Source organism: Schistocerca cancellata, chromosome 1, assembly GCF_023864275.1.
Source record: "Schistocerca cancellata isolate TAMUIC-IGC-003103 chromosome 1, iqSchCanc2.1, whole genome shotgun sequence".
Classification (NCBI taxonomy): domain Eukaryota; kingdom Metazoa; phylum Arthropoda; class Insecta; order Orthoptera; family Acrididae; genus Schistocerca; species Schistocerca cancellata.
In genome coordinates this window covers 285,615,021-285,631,880 of record NC_064626.1, presented here as the reverse complement: position 1 = coordinate 285,631,880, position 16,860 = coordinate 285,615,021, and the positions used below count along the sequence as shown (strand labels likewise).

The 16,860-nt window shown below is 43.6% G+C and overlaps 1 protein-coding gene across 2 annotated transcripts in view; it reads left to right on the top strand.

Moving 5' to 3' along the window:
- Positions 1-16,860, top strand: part of LOC126171387 (nuclear receptor-binding protein homolog) — a 456,634-nt gene that overhangs the window by 285,775 nt on the left and 153,999 nt on the right. Inside the window, exon 2 of one of the 2 annotated variants that reach the window (XM_049920795.1) lies at positions 11,366-11,416. The exons of the other annotated variant lie outside the window; for it this stretch is intronic. Within the exon in view, the coding sequence (XP_049776752.1) occupies positions 11,366-11,416 (51 nt within the window). The remainder of the gene's footprint in view (positions 1-11,365; positions 11,417-16,860) is intronic. 2 annotated transcript variants of the gene reach the window in all.

Below are 16,860 nucleotides of genomic sequence, written 5' to 3'. Positions count from 1 at the left end.
AAAACGGATCTACGAGAGTTTTAAAGCATTAGGAGTTGCACTGGGCTTCGCATATATGAAGTCAAAGATTGAAGAGGACGATTTTAGAAGGGAGATTGAGAAGGAAGAGTAGAGTGACTATTGCTGATAAATTCAGTGTGGTGGTGGTGGTGGTGGTGGTGGTGGTTGACGAGGTATTTCCACCCTGGACGGTTGTAAAGATACACCTCGTATCACTTCTTACCAGCAAGAGTTCTGTAACTTACGCAAGCATTTTCTCGAGACTGGTGTCAGTCCCGTGAAACGCAGAACGTGAGGGTGGGACGTTCTTTCGTGTCCACATTTCCGTGTGTGTACTGTGCAGGAGCCCCGTCCCGTTTCGTTCTGGTACATATACGTTCTCGCTGCGCTGTTGCAGTGTCGTAAATCACACTTGCAGGCAACGCTCCTATAGAGCTAGGTTCCTCCACACCTGGGCGTCGGGCACAGTGAATCGAGCAAGGAAACTGCAATTATTCTACGTAGTCAGTTCAGACTGTTATAAAGAAAAATAGTAAGTTTTTCGTTGCATCGGATAACATTGAAGCTGCGATTTCTAGGTAAGTTGGAGAAGAAAATGGTGGAAATTAACTTTTTCTTTTCTTAAGACGATATGATCCACACTGCCGTCGAATAAATCTAATTGAATGAGTACTGAAGATATTGTCCTGTATTTTGAAAAGCTACCTGCCGATATGTTGGGAGTGTCGTGCTATACTACTACTACTACTACTACTACTACTACTACTAATAATAATAATAATAATAATAATAATAGTTAGTGTTCAAAGTTTGGGGCACTGGTAGGATAGTAATTCAGCTTTGTGTTCACTTTAATAGTCCCTAAAACAGGGTAGCAGCCCAGAAACACACTTGAACGTCTCAGAATGATAAAATAAACTAAATTTGCGTGACTAGTTACGGTGCCACGTGGCTGTTCGTTAATCCAACGTTAATGTAAATGTATGTAATGGTCAGAATGCTTATCCAATTACATGTGAAATTGTTTATCAATCCTTGCTGTAGGTTCTGATGAGTACACGATTACCGCCAGGTAACATAAAAGGTTCCTGAGCCTGTTGAAAACGTGTAATACTTCGCATAGTTCCTGTGTGTGGTGGGAGGGGGAGAGAGGAGGGGCGAGCGGGGGTCTCATCATCCATTAATGCAGTTGCAGCAGTAACAAAGAGTACTAATGTTTCTAGCATAAACAAACAGAACTCACGATCTGATTCTGCGTTTCTCCCCTCCCCCCCACTTCCAGCACGAAATTTCTCGTGGTGGAATGCGGAAAATCGCGCTCACGTAAGCACTTTCTGCACGTAAGGCTGAAAGAATGCGCGGGTCTTGAGATTGGTTATTGGGAAGCAGTAGTGCCACACGGAAAGTGTTTTAGTTGGGAACATCTTCCTACAGAGCCTCTTCATTTTGTCAGCGAATCAGAGCTTGATACACCTCATATTTAAATTAACCCATATTACGTAATTAAAGAAGAAATACGCGTTGGCGCAGTGTTTATTAAGTGAAGTTTCAAATCGTGTATTAAGTGAAGTTTCAAATCGTGTTTATTGTAGGGTACGAACCGTTTGTTACAGTTCCCCTGCTTCCCTCCATTTTTGCTTCCAGTAGCCTTATAAACTATCTTTCACCTTTCCCTGACGTGAAACGCCAGAATATCACTAGCTCTACTACAGTTAGGTCGTTCCAAGAACCGATGTGAGATTTAGCCACTGGTTTCCACTCGAAGAAATAATTACACGGTTTATTAATGAATCAGATCTGTTACTACTTGTAGAAATAAGCATTCTAATTGAAGACGGAACTGATCTACAGAGTGCATGCGGCAGCAAGAAAAGGCTGTTATTTCCAGTGGCTGCTCTCTCTCGTTTCGGTTTGGAGGTTCAGGGCTCTATACTTGCATGTTCCGTGGCTGCGACTGAAAGATAACCCCGAAAAAAAAAAAAACCCTCAGTCGCTTAAGCTGGTCCTCCCACGGACGGCCATAGGTATGGGGTTCGGCTAGCGTGCTGCCGCTCCAGACTGCTAAAACTGCTAGGTGCCCGATCGATGGCTCTGCAGTGGGGCGGCGCGCTGCAGCGCCAGCGGATCACTAAATTATCATTACATGGCTCGTCGGACCAAGCCGCTCCGCTCGTCTCAATTATCGACAGACCGGTGGCACGCTTGTCTGCTGGAATACCGGCGTGCGCATTCTGCTTGTTAATCTGCTCACCACAAATTGCCACTCACCGAATGTTTAAAGTGCGCCCGACAGCATACTCCCAAAACGTGGAAAATTATTTGTGCTTACGTACTCACCTCAGATTAACAATATTCTTTCACAATTTTCATGTGATAGTACTTTCAAGGTAGTTTCTTCGCTATTTTTGTTCACTACAGTTACACAGTTGCTCTGTAGTGACGCAAAGGGACTTTCGATGAGGAGCATAGACTTAAGCTCTTAACCTCGCCAGTTTTGGCGAGAAAATAACAGATTAATGGCCTGTTTTGAAGTATATAAGTTCAGGTTACCTGCTCTCTAGACCCACACTCTAGTTGGTTTCTTGGTACCACAATAAGCTATTCGTGAAGTAATATTTAAATATATGGAATACTTGAGCTTTACTTTACTAACAATGTGTTGATGTTTTGTTCCATATTGTATTGTATTGTATTGTATGTTAACCGGGGACCTAGAAACGACGGAGAGGCTCCGTCCCCGCCGCAGCCGCAGTGGTCCACAACCCGACGACGACTACCGCGATCCACTTCACCCCTCCGCCGCCCCACACCGAACCCAGGGTTATTGTGCGCTTCGGCCCCCGGTGGACCCCCCAGGGAACGTCTCACACCAGACCAGTGTAACCCCTACGGTTACGTCGTAGAGTAATGGTGGTGTACGCGTATGTGGAGAACTTGTTTGCGCAGCAATCGCCGACGTAGTGTAGCTGCGGCGGAATAAGGGAAACCAGCCCGCTTTCGCTGAGGCAAATGGAAAACCGCCTAAAAACCATCCAGACTGGCCGGTTCACCGGACCTCGACCCAAGTCCGCCGGGCGGATTCGTGGTGGGGACCAGGCGCTTCTTCCCGTCCGGAAAGCCGTGCGTTAGACCGCGTGGCCAACCGGGGGGGGGGGGGGGGCACTTTGTTCCATATAATGTGTTCCGAAATTCTCATTACAAATTTCTAGGACTTGGAGAGAGAGAGAGAGAGAGAGAGAGAGAGAGAGAGAGAGAGAGAGAGAGTGAGTACATAAAATAGGAACCCATGTCCGGAAAAGTACCGTTTCCGTTCTACGACGGCTTCAATGCATATGTTTAACTCCTCCAGTTCTGCTTGAGGAATTGAATTACGCGTGACACAGTACAATTATTAGATAATAATTGTAAAGAAAACATTACGCAACATCCGTTCATCATTTAAACGCATTTGTTTGTATTATCATTTAAACATTATGTGTTTACATTATTCCTAAACAAAAAATAATCCAGCATACTGTACGTATAGAGAAGGAACCGCCAGGTTAACCGAGAGCGCCAATGCGCTACTTCCTGAACTCGGGTAGGCGCACCGGCCCCGGATCCAATCCTCCCGGCGGATTACCGACGTCGGTCGGTGTGCCGGCCAGCCTGGATGAGGTTTTTAGGCGGTTTTCCACATCCCGCGAGGTGCGTACCGGCTGGTCCCACATTCCGCCTCAGTTACACGACTCGCTGACCTCTGAACATGTTCGCACTATTCCATGAATTACACTAGACGCAGACGGCAGGGGTACTCTTAATTCCGTCCCGGGAGGTACGGGGTGGCGGCAGGAAGGGCATCCGGCCACCCCTTTACCTAACATTTCCAAATCGGTTCCTAACAATGTCGACCCTGCGCCAGCGCGGGACATGGCACCAGTGAAAGAAAGAAAGAAAAGAAAGAAAGAAAGCCGGTACATATAGAAAAGTACTCATGCATTACTACACCTGCTCGATGTAGCAACCACCGATTTTGTTGCAGATACTGTACCTACGAAGCATATTGTCGACACTCTCTCCATCCCACCTAGTGTCTCTTCAGTTTCTAGTGCAGCGGCCAGAACTCGTGCTAGCTGACAACCTTCCTCTGTATCTACAGTAGACTCATAAATTACACTTCGCATACCACCGCACAAGAACTAGTCTTCGGAGTTATTAAATCCAGCGATCGCAGTGGCCACGCGGTTGAAACACCTCGGCCTATCCACCTTTCACTATATCGTCTGCTGAGACGTCTCCGAACCGCACTTGAGAAGTGACACGGCGCACCATCATGCTGAAACCACATTTCCTGAAGTACATTCGGTGGCGCAGGTACCAGGAACGGGTCCAATAAATTATGTAGGAAGATGAATTATGCAGGACCAATTAGCCTAAGTGGAAGGGGTTATGAACTAATTACGTGACCGTCCAGAAAATCTGCCTACAGAGAGGTACTGAAATCCGTGAAAATGAATGGCACGATGGTTTTCGTGTATCCATACATGGCTATTTCGCGAATACAGACCACAGTCCATAGTGAACTTAGATCCATCTGTGAACAGAACTCGACGTGGAATCGGATGTGCCGATGCAGCGGTGCAGGAACAGTGTGTAGTAGGCAGTCCGTTTTGGAAAATGGGCTGGATCATACCGTGTACCCTATGCAAGTGGTACGGATGTAATTGTTGCCCGCGCGGAATGTCCCAGACGATACTGTGACTAACACCATTGCACGAGCAGTTGTTCGAATATTCGTTGACTGGTTCTATTCAACGTGATGTACATCTTCAGATTCGGGCGTGCGGCTTTTCCGTGGAGCACCACAGTCCTGCCTCCTCACGGTGAAGGTACCTGTTTCTCGGAGTCGCTGCGTAAATTGGCCAAAAATTTGTGCGACGGCGTGCTAAGTTGCGGAAAATGTCCGTGATACAGTTAACTGCCAGCTCTTCCGTTACCTCGAGATTCGCCATACACAAGGAGCATGTTTGGAATACACAAACATGTGTAGCGAACCATGTTCTCACTGTATCGTAGGCGCACAGGCTTTAAGTAGGTCTCGCAGCAAGACAGATTAGTGACATGAGGTGACGGACATAGTACAAGTCATTCTATTTACCCAACTGCATACCAGAACAAGCACACCTGAATTGAATACGTCATAGAAGGGACCCTATTCAAAATATTAGTACTCACTTCCTCTAGAAGTCGTAGAATGTTGTAAGGGGAATTTCCAAACATCCTGTATACAAAAAATGTTGATTACATTTTGAAATCTAGTTATCCAACCGATAATTCCCTCCTTTTTGGAAATTTGTAGTAAGTTCCTCTAGGTCCAAACTGCGACGGTCATCGACCCGTAGGCTTACACACTACTTAATCTAACTTACAACAACAACAACAACAACAACAACAACCACACACACACACACACACACACACACACACACACACACACACACACACACACCAGGGAGGACTCGAACCTCCCTCGGGGGCAGCTGCGCGAACCGTGGCAAGGCGCCCAAAACCGCACGGCTACCCCCGCGCGGCAATGCCTTACTTAGTCAGGATTTCTGATACACATTTATACATACATCGTCTGTCAAAAAATTATGATTTTACTGCTACTGTATAGCACGTAGTCGACGTGTGATCGTGGCGTGTCGACGTTGTGGTGTCACAGATCGCTGAATCAGGTGTTCAGGATATTCTCCAGAATGTTTTGAAGAGAGGAATGAGTGTGCCAAGATTTTTACCGCACACCTTGACACCCGAACAAAAGCAACGACGCGTAGACAGATGCCTTGACTTGGCTGAACTATTAAACACGGACGATTCTTTTCTGGAAAATTTTTTATAGTTCACGAGGCTTAATGTCATCAATACGAGCATACCATGTACCGACAAAGTCCAGAAATTCTTTAACGGGCAAAGCTTTGACGAAATAACAGAGTTTAAAGCCATTGTGTCGCGAGAATTGAAAAACATTCTAAAGAAGAATTTTCCGACAGTTTAACACGGTTGAAGTTTCTATGTGTTGTACTCAAGGGCATATTAAGATATTGCTGAAACATGTAGTTTACCTGCTCTGTAAGTCTTATTCAAACAGCAAGAAACGGATTTGTGGTGATTGAATACCCATAGGAGATAGGAAGTACATCTAGCGACAAATTAGCCCATTGCCTTTTCAGAGAAGCTGTGTTACTGCGGTTAAAAGTTCTCTGTCCAAACTTCCTTAGGCACAAAAATATCATCATTTATAAAGGAAATCTGTGGAAACTATGCCCGTCTTCAGTCTCACTAGCATCGCTGTCAACAAGAGTACATACAGAGTATATATCCTACTCAGCTTAATTCGAGAAATTAAAGAGGAGAGGGAGGAGGGAGAATTCGTATTTGACTTTCACTCACCTCGTATATAACACTTTTATCTTCATTAGAATTGAATGTTCAGTACAAAGACTTACCCAGATGGTTACCATAACTACAATACTCTTTGAAATATTGGACGTTTTCTGCTTTAAGATAGCGAGCTCTGTTTGTATGCTTATCTGTGTATAATTAATCATCGGCGGCCGGAGTGGCTGTGTGGTTCTAGGCGCTACAGTCTGGAACCGAGCGACCGCTACGGTCGCAGGTTCGAATCCTGCCTCGGGCATGGATGTGTGCGATGTCCTTAGGTTAGTTAGGTTTAATTAGTTCTAAGTCTAGGGGACTGACGATCTCAGAAGTTAAGTCGCATAGTGCTCAGAGCCATTTGAACCATTTTATAATTAATCATCATTTTTGTAAAAGGAAGTCCATCAAGATGTATTCGTGAAGGCAGACAATTCGCTCCACATCTTCAAAATTTGCCAGTGATATGATTTTGCAACATAATTAATATAAGGTATTTGTGAGAAGGCTGTTCGCAGACAATATTGAGGAATGCTGTAATCGAATGGTGTAGAAGTTTTACTGCTGGAACGTAGTGTTTGAGTTCCTTCAGTAGTAGTTCCATTGTATGATTGGTTTAGGAAGATAGTTTAAAATGCAGAATCTTCCACACGTAGCCAGTTTTCTTTTAATTTCCTGAATTATCTTGATTCACACGTTTTGTGACACAGCATTTTATTTAATGGGAGACAACTCTCGTCCTTGGGAGCTGACTGTCAGTTTATAGCGTAAGAATATTTCGCCGGAAAATATTTCTGGATACTGGCTAGGATGCCACTCCTGGATTACGTGAGTACGGCAGAATTAACTTACAAGGGGGCTTTTGTACTGTCGGAGGCAGCAGGCCAATGCCTAATTGCGTCGGAAACGAGTTTCAAGGCCTTGAGATCGCGAACGATTATTTTAGCTGACCTGTGTACGCTAAGTTCACTCCCAACAACGTCCTCCACAAACCAAACCATCAGCTGCATCTGAAACACATGTATTTGCAAGACTGGAATTCGGGAATAAAACCCGTTATCGATGGCATATACTGTACAAGTCTGCATCAAACTTAGTGATTGCCATGATTGCCAAGCATATACACTGAGGGAAAGAAATTGCAGCACGAAAAAGTAATTACTGTAGAGTAATGTAATTTCGGGACTACATTCGTCTATAGTATAGTATGGAATAGTTCAGTACGGACTTTGTGGAGAGAAGTGCAGTTGCCAGCGAGTGTTGAACATCAGCCGATGGTGATGTCACAGCAGCTCGACGCGGAGCCGGGCAGGCTTGCTTGACGGCGTAAAATGCAAACCGACCGATCTGCCATCTTTCTCAAACGATTTTAAAGGAACTGTTCGGTAATAAACTCCGATTCTGGCACATCTTGTAGCATAATTCGTCAGCTTCAAAATGAACTGCATATCATTCCGTTAATGGTCATAATTATTGTGATATTTCGATGTTACGTAATTGCGGCATGAAATTCTTAAAGTTGGCAGGGGTCATTATGAATTTGCGTTTGGTGCGTGTTAGATCATGTCGTTGCATGTGAATTTTTTAAACGTGTAAGGACATCGCTAATTGTCTCAAATATCGAAAATATCACCAACGCATGTCCCAGCGAAGAAGTCATAGAGAAAAATTCATAAATCCCTCGTATCTCATAAGCGGTCCGAGATATCGAAACGAAATTTATGCAAATGATAGCACGAAGAGTGATTAATATTTTGCCATAAGACTAATATGCGAAAACTTTCGTGTCTGTCGCGACATTCGAGCAACTACACGTTTTTCAAATGGAAATAATGTAATTTTTGAGGACCATCAATAGCTGATGAGACGGTAATTGCTGTGGGTTTTGCAACAATGTAAAACAATAAATTAAATGTTTATTTTTATACCGAGACTGGGCTTTCTCATAACTATTGACTCGCCTTGCCCCCAGTTGGTAGTTTAATAAAACATTGTTTCAGAATTCTGTTAAAATTTCAACTTCATTAGAATGTTAAGGAGATGAATGTTTGTAAATTATGCTGTGTTTTGGGAAAATAAGCAAATTTTAACATGCCAACAAGAGAAGCTACGTAGTTCTCAAATCTCGTCAGTCCTTCATGGATCCATTTCTCTTGAACCGTCTTCTTGGTATGCCTGACACTTTGAGTTCTGTGGTGTAATATTTTCAGTTGCGTCTTTTGTCAGCATTTCAGCCTGACGGAGTGTAAATTTCTTGTTTTTTGCTATATTAATTTCCACTTAGGCCGATACATTGTCAGATTTAAATAAGCATTATACGGAGGAACCCTGATTAACCTGTACCTCTTAGCGTTAGCCAGTTCGTCGACTTGGTAGCGTGTTTCCGGTTTGTACAGCACTACAAATATTCAAATGTGTGTGAATTCCTAAGGAATCAAACTACTGAGGTCATTGATCCCTAGACTTACACATTACTTTAACTTACGTTAAGAACAACAACACACACCCCCATGCCCGAGGGAGGACTCGAGCATCCGACGGGTGAGGCCGCGCAGTCTGTGGCATGGCGCCTGAGACCGTGCGGCCACTCCGCGCGGCTACAGCACTAAAAGTTCCAGCAACTCCGCCTTATACATGCTAGGTTCAACTTTATCCAGTGCAACAGTTTTTTGTACCCAGAACAAAATATCAGCTTCCGCCGACTGCGTTGTTCGAGGTGTATCCATAACAATCGACGGGTATAGTGCATTGTCCATTACTGTTGCTGAACTAGGACGACTATTTCGCAGCAGAACATTATCTTCACAGCCGGTGAAAGTTTTCTTGGACAGCCACTTTTATTACAAATCTCGTGTTCACATGTGTTGCACTGTTACTAATGCAACGCCAACACAAAACACTTGTTCACAATATTTGACTGCAGAACACTTCAACCCCAGAAAATACCACTTTACAACGAGAGCTAATGAATGTAGAGGTATCTAATGCGCGACACCACGTGGTACTGTTCAGCCATGGCGTGGCAACGGGCGATTTACCAAACGAACTGTTGGCGGCGTGGTAGGAAAAGTCGGCTCGCCATTGGTGTCACCTAGGCAACGGGCGTCACGTCCCATCCTGTGAGCCAAATGTCAAAAGTCGCAACTAATTTTAAACCCACTATAGGTAACATATTGAAGCGGTTAACATCGTAAGATCACAGGTTAATGTAAGCGCGAGATAAGCTGTTGCAAGTTTGCTATGCTAGCACATTAGCAAATGGCGAAACGAGCAGAATGTTGAACGCTAGCATACAAACATGGGTGCATTGTGTTAGATAGGTGTCGGATCAGTTTGTGGGATGGAGTTCCATGCCTGTTGCACTTGGTCGGCCAATACAGTAACGGTTAATGTTGTTTGTAGATGACGCTAGAGTCCTCGTTCGATTGGAAACACATCTGGTGATCAAGCAGACCAAGGCAACATGTCGAAACTCCGCAGAGCATGTTGGGTTACAACGGTAGAATGCAGGCGAGCGCTATCCTTCAGGAAAACACCACCTGAAATGCGGTTTGTGAATGGCAGCACAACAGGTCGAATCACCAGATTGACGTACCAATTTGCAGTCAGGACGCGTGCGATATCTCCAGAGTGCTTTTGCTGTCACACGAAATAGCACTCCAGACCATAACACCAGGAGTCAGTCTAGTGTGCCCAACAGGAAGACAGGTTGGGTGTAGGTCCTCAACAGACCTTCTAACCAACACAAGGCCCTCACTGGCACAGAGGCAGAACCAGCTTTCATCAGATCTCTCGTCTCCACCCTGACCTCCAATGAGCTCTAGCTTGGCGGTGGTTTAGGGGTCAGTAGAATGCACGCTAGAAGGCGTCTAGCTCGAAGCTGTCCTTGAATTAACCGATTTGTAACAGTTCGTTGTGTGCTTGTGGTGCCAACTGGTACTCAGATCGCTGCTGCAATGCAGTACGATGCTCCAGAGCCATACGCTCCAGAGCGATGGTCTTCCCTCTCGGTGGCGTCATGTGGCCGCCCGAAGCCCTTTCTTCCTGCGACCGTACATTCCCGTGACTACCGCTATCACCAATTATGTGCCGTGGCTACAGTCCTGCTAAGTCTTTCTGCAGATCGCAGACGGAACATCCTGCTTCTCATAGCACTGTTACACTACCTCCTTCAAGCTCAGTGAGGCGTAGATAATGGCGTCCTTGTCGCCTTAAAGGCTTTCTTGACTAACATCAATCCAACACGCCCAGTCTCAAAGTAACTTAAGCTCACGACCGTTACAGCGTGCATTGAAAGCAAATCTGATGCGCATCCTCATGGTGGCGCTACACCGGTATGACAAATACTTTCGAACTGCTGCTCATCGTATACAACGAAGTGTTCATCATCAAACACAATACAGAAGGTTGTGAATTGTTTTTCAGTGTAGCGTCACCAACATAACTACGGCTTTGTTAACCATAGTCTACAAACTCTTGTTTTAGAAGCAAGTCTTCTTACCACTAAATTTCCGACAATTGGTTCCCCATTTGAGTGCTCAGAGTACGACCCTCTGTCGCCATGTAATTATGTTCACGAAGGTTTGTGACACGCTGCTTATTGAATGCACTATTGAAATACAGAATATGAATTATTTAGTCAGAGCAGATAACAAAATACTGTTTTGCTGCCTTCTGGAGTTCATGGCGTAATCACTGCAGTGGAATTAAGTTCAGTCTTAGTTTAACAGTCCTCGTTCGTTTGGAGTGTAGCCCGAAATCTATTCAGAAATAATTTAAGCTAAAACTAATCTCATATTTTGCGATTTGTGTTGTGTGACTCCGAGTTGAAGTGAATGGAGTTTTACTGGCAGTTTCTACTTAGTTTATCCTGAATGTGTGTTAATGCGCGCCTACTTTGGTTGTTGAGCCCAGTACCGACTTTTAACGTTAATGTTTCTGGTTTCAGATTTACACGTATGGTAGACCAAAACACACCATGAGGAACGGAACTAAAAAGGTATAGACACGTTCTTTAATTTCATGTTCTCTCCTTCAGGGAATGTTGCTCCTTCTTTGGGCGCGGTAGTTCTCTTTAGATGGCGATATGTGAGCGCTTATAAGAAACACGGAAAGATGATTGGCTATCGTTGGCGGCTTTTTTTTCTTTTTTTTTTAGCTTCTGAACACTGTGTCGACACTGAAAGGAATGCCAGTGCATTGTGTGGTATCTTTCTTCCTGTCGCTTGAATGTGAAAATAAACATTGCATGTTCTTTTTAATTTTTTTGCCTAAAGTATGCTGCAAGTACATGTTAATAAAGTGATCACATGTTTTTTCTTCATTTTGCAGTTTTAATGTGTCTGCTATACTGATTACTGTAAGGCACTCTGTTAGCGTACGGTATATTGACAGTTGTGGTAACTCAATAGCACTAAGATTCTATCCCATAACACCTGTCAAGACAAGGAAGTAGATATTCCTAAAAACGCCCTTCTTATGTATATAATTGGAAATGTTGGACAGAAGGTAATGATCTGAATCTTCTAGTAAAAATAAGTTTATATCAACATAGATCCAAATGTTTGTTCCCGAATTATGAGCCTTTTCCCCTATGTCTTTCGAAGCAGCGATACATTATACCTGTTTGCTGCATTTTCCAATTGATTTGAACACATCAGAGAAATCACAGCAAAGAAATCGGTGTACGTCAACTTGTTCACAAATGACCGGGATAAACGCCTGGGCAGCTGTACTGAAAAAATGTAGGGGCGTTAATAGCGTAAAAGTGTTACCCTTGACGCATTGCTCGTGGCATGTATTCAAAGTAAACAGTTAATGAATTTTGCTAGTTCACAAAAAGTGAGATTTTTGAGACATTCATACAAATTAGACCTTATCCACATCAGACTGTCTCATAGATCGGAAATAAAGCATTTCTGGTCTCCTGTTTTTATACAGGCTGTACCACGTGGAATGGTTAATATTTAGGGATATGACAGGAAATCTCATTTGAAGCGCAAAACTTCTATTGAAATATGCCCTATTCCGAATGGTTTCCCAGATACAACTCATTTGATGTAGATTTGTTTTTGCGTGAGGGAACATCTCAACCGCTCTTACCCTAATCCCTGGACTGGTCGTGGTAATACAATTAACTGGCCACCAAGATCGCCACATCTTAAGACATCGGAGTTTTTTTTATCAGCCTAACTGATGTGTGAGGTGAACAAGAGAAAGGTGAATACGCGAGATGGACTGCTTGGTTACATCCTGGACGGTGCTGGTCTCATTGTCAGTAGGGAACAAGCAGAGGCACTGAGCAAGACACTCATGTTCTCTCGGGAGTAGACGTATGCATTGCAGTTGACGGTGGGACATTCATTTGTTGTGAACCGTAAAACAGCTGTAATGTGACGTGTATAATCATATTTAGAGGCGAAAGTGTTAAAAATACATATTTTCCATGAGATATTTTGTAAAACGCATGTTGTAAAGTTTATTAATTGTTGTACATGTGTAAAATAAACCTGATATTGTACTGAGTAATGCAAAGTATAAACGTCAGCGTTCGTTAAATGCGTTCTATCATGGAAACCTTCCGGAATAAGGCATATGAAGTTTTTTTTCTCCAAATGATAGTTCCCGTCATATCCCTGAATATTGAACGTCGCTCCTGAGGCAACATAAAAAAATTCCATTTCGAAAGCATTGACCACTATTTTCGATAAAATATATATATATATATATATAATCTGCGTCAAATTATTGTCAGATCTCTCTCTCTCTCTCTCTCTCTCTATCTCTCTCTCTCTCTCTCTATCTCTCTCTCTCTCTCTCTCTATCTCTCTCTCTCTCTCTCTCTCTCTCTCTCTCTCTATCTCTCTCTCTCTCTCTCTGTGTGTGTGTGTGTGTGTGTGTGTGTGTGTGTGTGTGTGTGTGTGTGTGTGTGCGTGGCGCGCCTGCTAGTATAAGTAAATATTAACGCAGTGTCTGAATGGTCAGTGTTAAATGTAATGAATAGTGGTGGCATAGTATGGATTGTGACTGCGGCTTTAACACAGTTACAGCTGTATTTGACTGCTGGTTCGCTCGCGGAGCGCACTAACAAAAGAATACGGTAAGCGGCTAACGCAATAGGTACAGCATGCACAGTGCATGCCGCTTGGCTTGCATGAGACGCTCTCGAGCATGGCACCTGTTTTCTTGACGTGTTTTGTTTTGCAGCGCGGCCGTCCTGATTTACGTGGAGCCGGCGGGGATGTTCCAGAACCTTTGGATCAAGGCCGCTCAGCGTTAGAGCTAATTATTTTTCATTTTGTTTCAGGTAAGTTTGTGGCGCCTTGCCGCCGCTACTGGTCGCCGATTGTAAGTAATCTCGCGGTCTAAGACTGTGTTTTCTTTGTTTTTGTGGCAGCGCGTGGCTTCTGTCCAGAATCAGCTACAGTAATTTTACTTTCCAGTTACCAAACTAACTGTATTCTTACTGAGTTTGTATTTAACTATAGTGTTTTTTAAGCACCGAGGGGAATTCGCCAATGTGAAACTTCTGGAGTGCTTTCGAGTCGCAGATTTGTTGGGAGCGCCAGCCAAATATTTACAATTTTTCGAACGGTGTATTGCATTCCAATCCGGACCCTTACCTCTCTGAGGGTAATTCCTTCGTGACACACTTTGCTCCAACAAGTTACGCAAGAGAGACCTTGTTAAGTCCGGGAAATGAATGAGAGGTATTGGAGGGATTAAAGCTTTGAAAGCAAGTAGTGACTCCTGTCTCAATATCTTAGTTCATATGAGGGAATACTCCTGTGTATGAGGCCCCGTTCGACATTGTTTTAATCGGTTGGGAGGTATCTTAACACTAAAGAGTTCGCCACAGTGTGAAACGCTACTTCTGTTTCTAATCCTAGCGTACTACTATTACCATTAATCATTATCTACGGCTGTTCATGTAGCAACAATATTAATAAAACATCTTAGTTGCGCTCCTCGATCAATCTCGTATGAATGATCAATACGCTGTTTTAACAGAACAGAAGTACGTACTGTAGCTCTGAGTTCCGTATCCCCATTTGATTGGTAACAAATGCAGTTTTAAGTTTTATTGCCTGAGCTTCATATTGAAAGCTGAATTTTAAACTGATTAGAAGCGGTTTTAGGTGTTTGTATACCTCGAATTTTGTTTCCTCGATACAAATGAGTTCATTGGAATCGACAAGAGAGAGTTTGGTTTTGTCAGATCTCATGAAAGACTAATTATGAAAGTGGGCCGATTTATACAACCTAATATAATGGAGTGCAATTCATGAAGCATCCTCCATTGGAGTTCAGGAAGCCGATCGCGGTTCTGAATATTCTCGAGCGTCAGCTATTGTCAGATCAATGACGCAATGGTAATGAAGGAAATATTTATCCGTAGGATCTTATTCTTTTCTTGAAGGACTCCTGCCGTTCATCGTTCCACAATTACCTATCTGAATTGCTCACTGCTCTTTGGAAATCGAAAGCATGGATTCCACGGTGATTAATTTCTGAATTGTGAGTGGCCCCAGACTTATGCATCTGCTGACAGCTTTAAAATGAAATTTGCGTTTTCTCTGTGTTACACGCAACGGGATGATCGCTTGTTTCGCTGCCATTGTTTCATAAGATTAAGCGCTGATAAGGACTTCATACAGTAGTGAATGGCGGTTCTTTCATGTGGGGGATAGCACATTGATGACACTGTAAGATGTTACCTCTGTTACTAGAATAGTATTGCCCGATGGAATCACAAATTTTCATTCACTTTTTCAAATAGGATCGCACTAGGCGCCTCAACATCTTTCGCCGCTTAGTTGGATAGTGGCGTGTTGGGAAATGAAACTAGCAGTTGGGGGAAGAGTTTGCCAATGCTGGGAGATGAGTCGAGACTCTTCGCTAAAAACATAAAAGCATTGTAGCCTTCGGACAAGTCTACTTCTGGTATAAACTACAACTAGTTGTATACTTCGCCACGAGTGAGGGCAGCAGGCCTGTTCACTCAGTATTTGGAGGTAAGGCAAATGCCCACTGCATGTTGAATATTTCGTAAGAGCTCATCTTCCGTAAACTTCGTTCGTTTATTAAAACGAGGTATTGACCCATGAAAATGATGCATTCGTTCATATTTTCCAGATAAAGAAAATTGGATAAAAGAAGCGAACGGTAGTGTCATACATTTTTTATTTAAACTTCCATTCTGTGATACCAATAAAAATAATTACTTAATTCAGTGTGTATCGGCCACCAGGCATTACGCATCGTCATAATCTTTTAAGCAGAATCGCTCTTCTGTAATGCACAAATTGAAAATTTTTGTAGATCGTGACAAAAACAGACATACAAAGTACATTTCGTAACTTGTACAAATCTATAATCTTGCCTGAAGTAGGTCGTCACGTTTATATAATTTACAACTTCAGCCATACATGTCTCCAGTGCTCACATTGCCACACTTTGTGTTTAAATGCAAAGAGACTGACAATGGTAACTATCATACAGTCCATGTGTGGATGTAAATAGGGCGTATCACTTACAAAGCTAGCTACAACTACAAGGAAATAGCTGTATTACAAATTATGTCGATGTGTAATGCCTGGTACCTGATAAACGATGAATTAAGTAATAATTTTTATACTGAAATCTTTCATAGAATGGAAGATCAGATATAAAATTTATGATACTTTCTTCCACCTCTTTCACGCAATTCTCCGTATTTTTAGATCAGAAGATGGGCCGTCAATGATCTGAAACTAGTAATCAGTAAAAGAGTTCTAGCGATCTTGATCTAAGATTTTTATCGACATATTTTAACTTAACAAATCGCCTGTCTTCAGACTTGACAGTGCGGGTCCTTCCCAAGGACTTCCATCGTCCTATACCGACTCCGGAAGTCATGGTCATCTCCTCCGCCGCGAGGATTCTCCCCAGTGTCATTGCAGTGCCCGTTTGACGATGTTGCACAATTTGCCTGTGCTCAGCTAGCCGGGCTGCGTCGGGCGATGCCTCAGTGGCTGATATGGTTTTATGGTTTATTCGTGAAGGGGTTTTTTACCACTCTTCTAAGGGAGGATTCTTCAACATTGTCGGCCCATTGAGTGGTTGGCAGGGCGCCCTGTTGCCTCCTCTTTCCCGAACAGGTTATATGAGCTGCAGCCCTTGCCCTACATGCTCTTTTGCACATTTCCCCCCTTCTCGCGTGTTCTGTTCGACTCGATGTTCTTCCTCTATTTTTCTGCGCTTCTCTTGCTGTGTCCGTGTCGCTGGTCTTTCCTAGGTATTGTTGGAGGAGGAGGAGGAGGGGGGGGAGGCGTATCTTTGGTAAGTGGCGGTGACAAGTCCCCCATTGCACTAAGTGCCTTCCGGGGACTCTGGCTGATCCCTGGACGGAGAACCCCGCCCATCTTTCTTCCTTCCCCCTCCCCCCCACCCCTTCATTTCTTC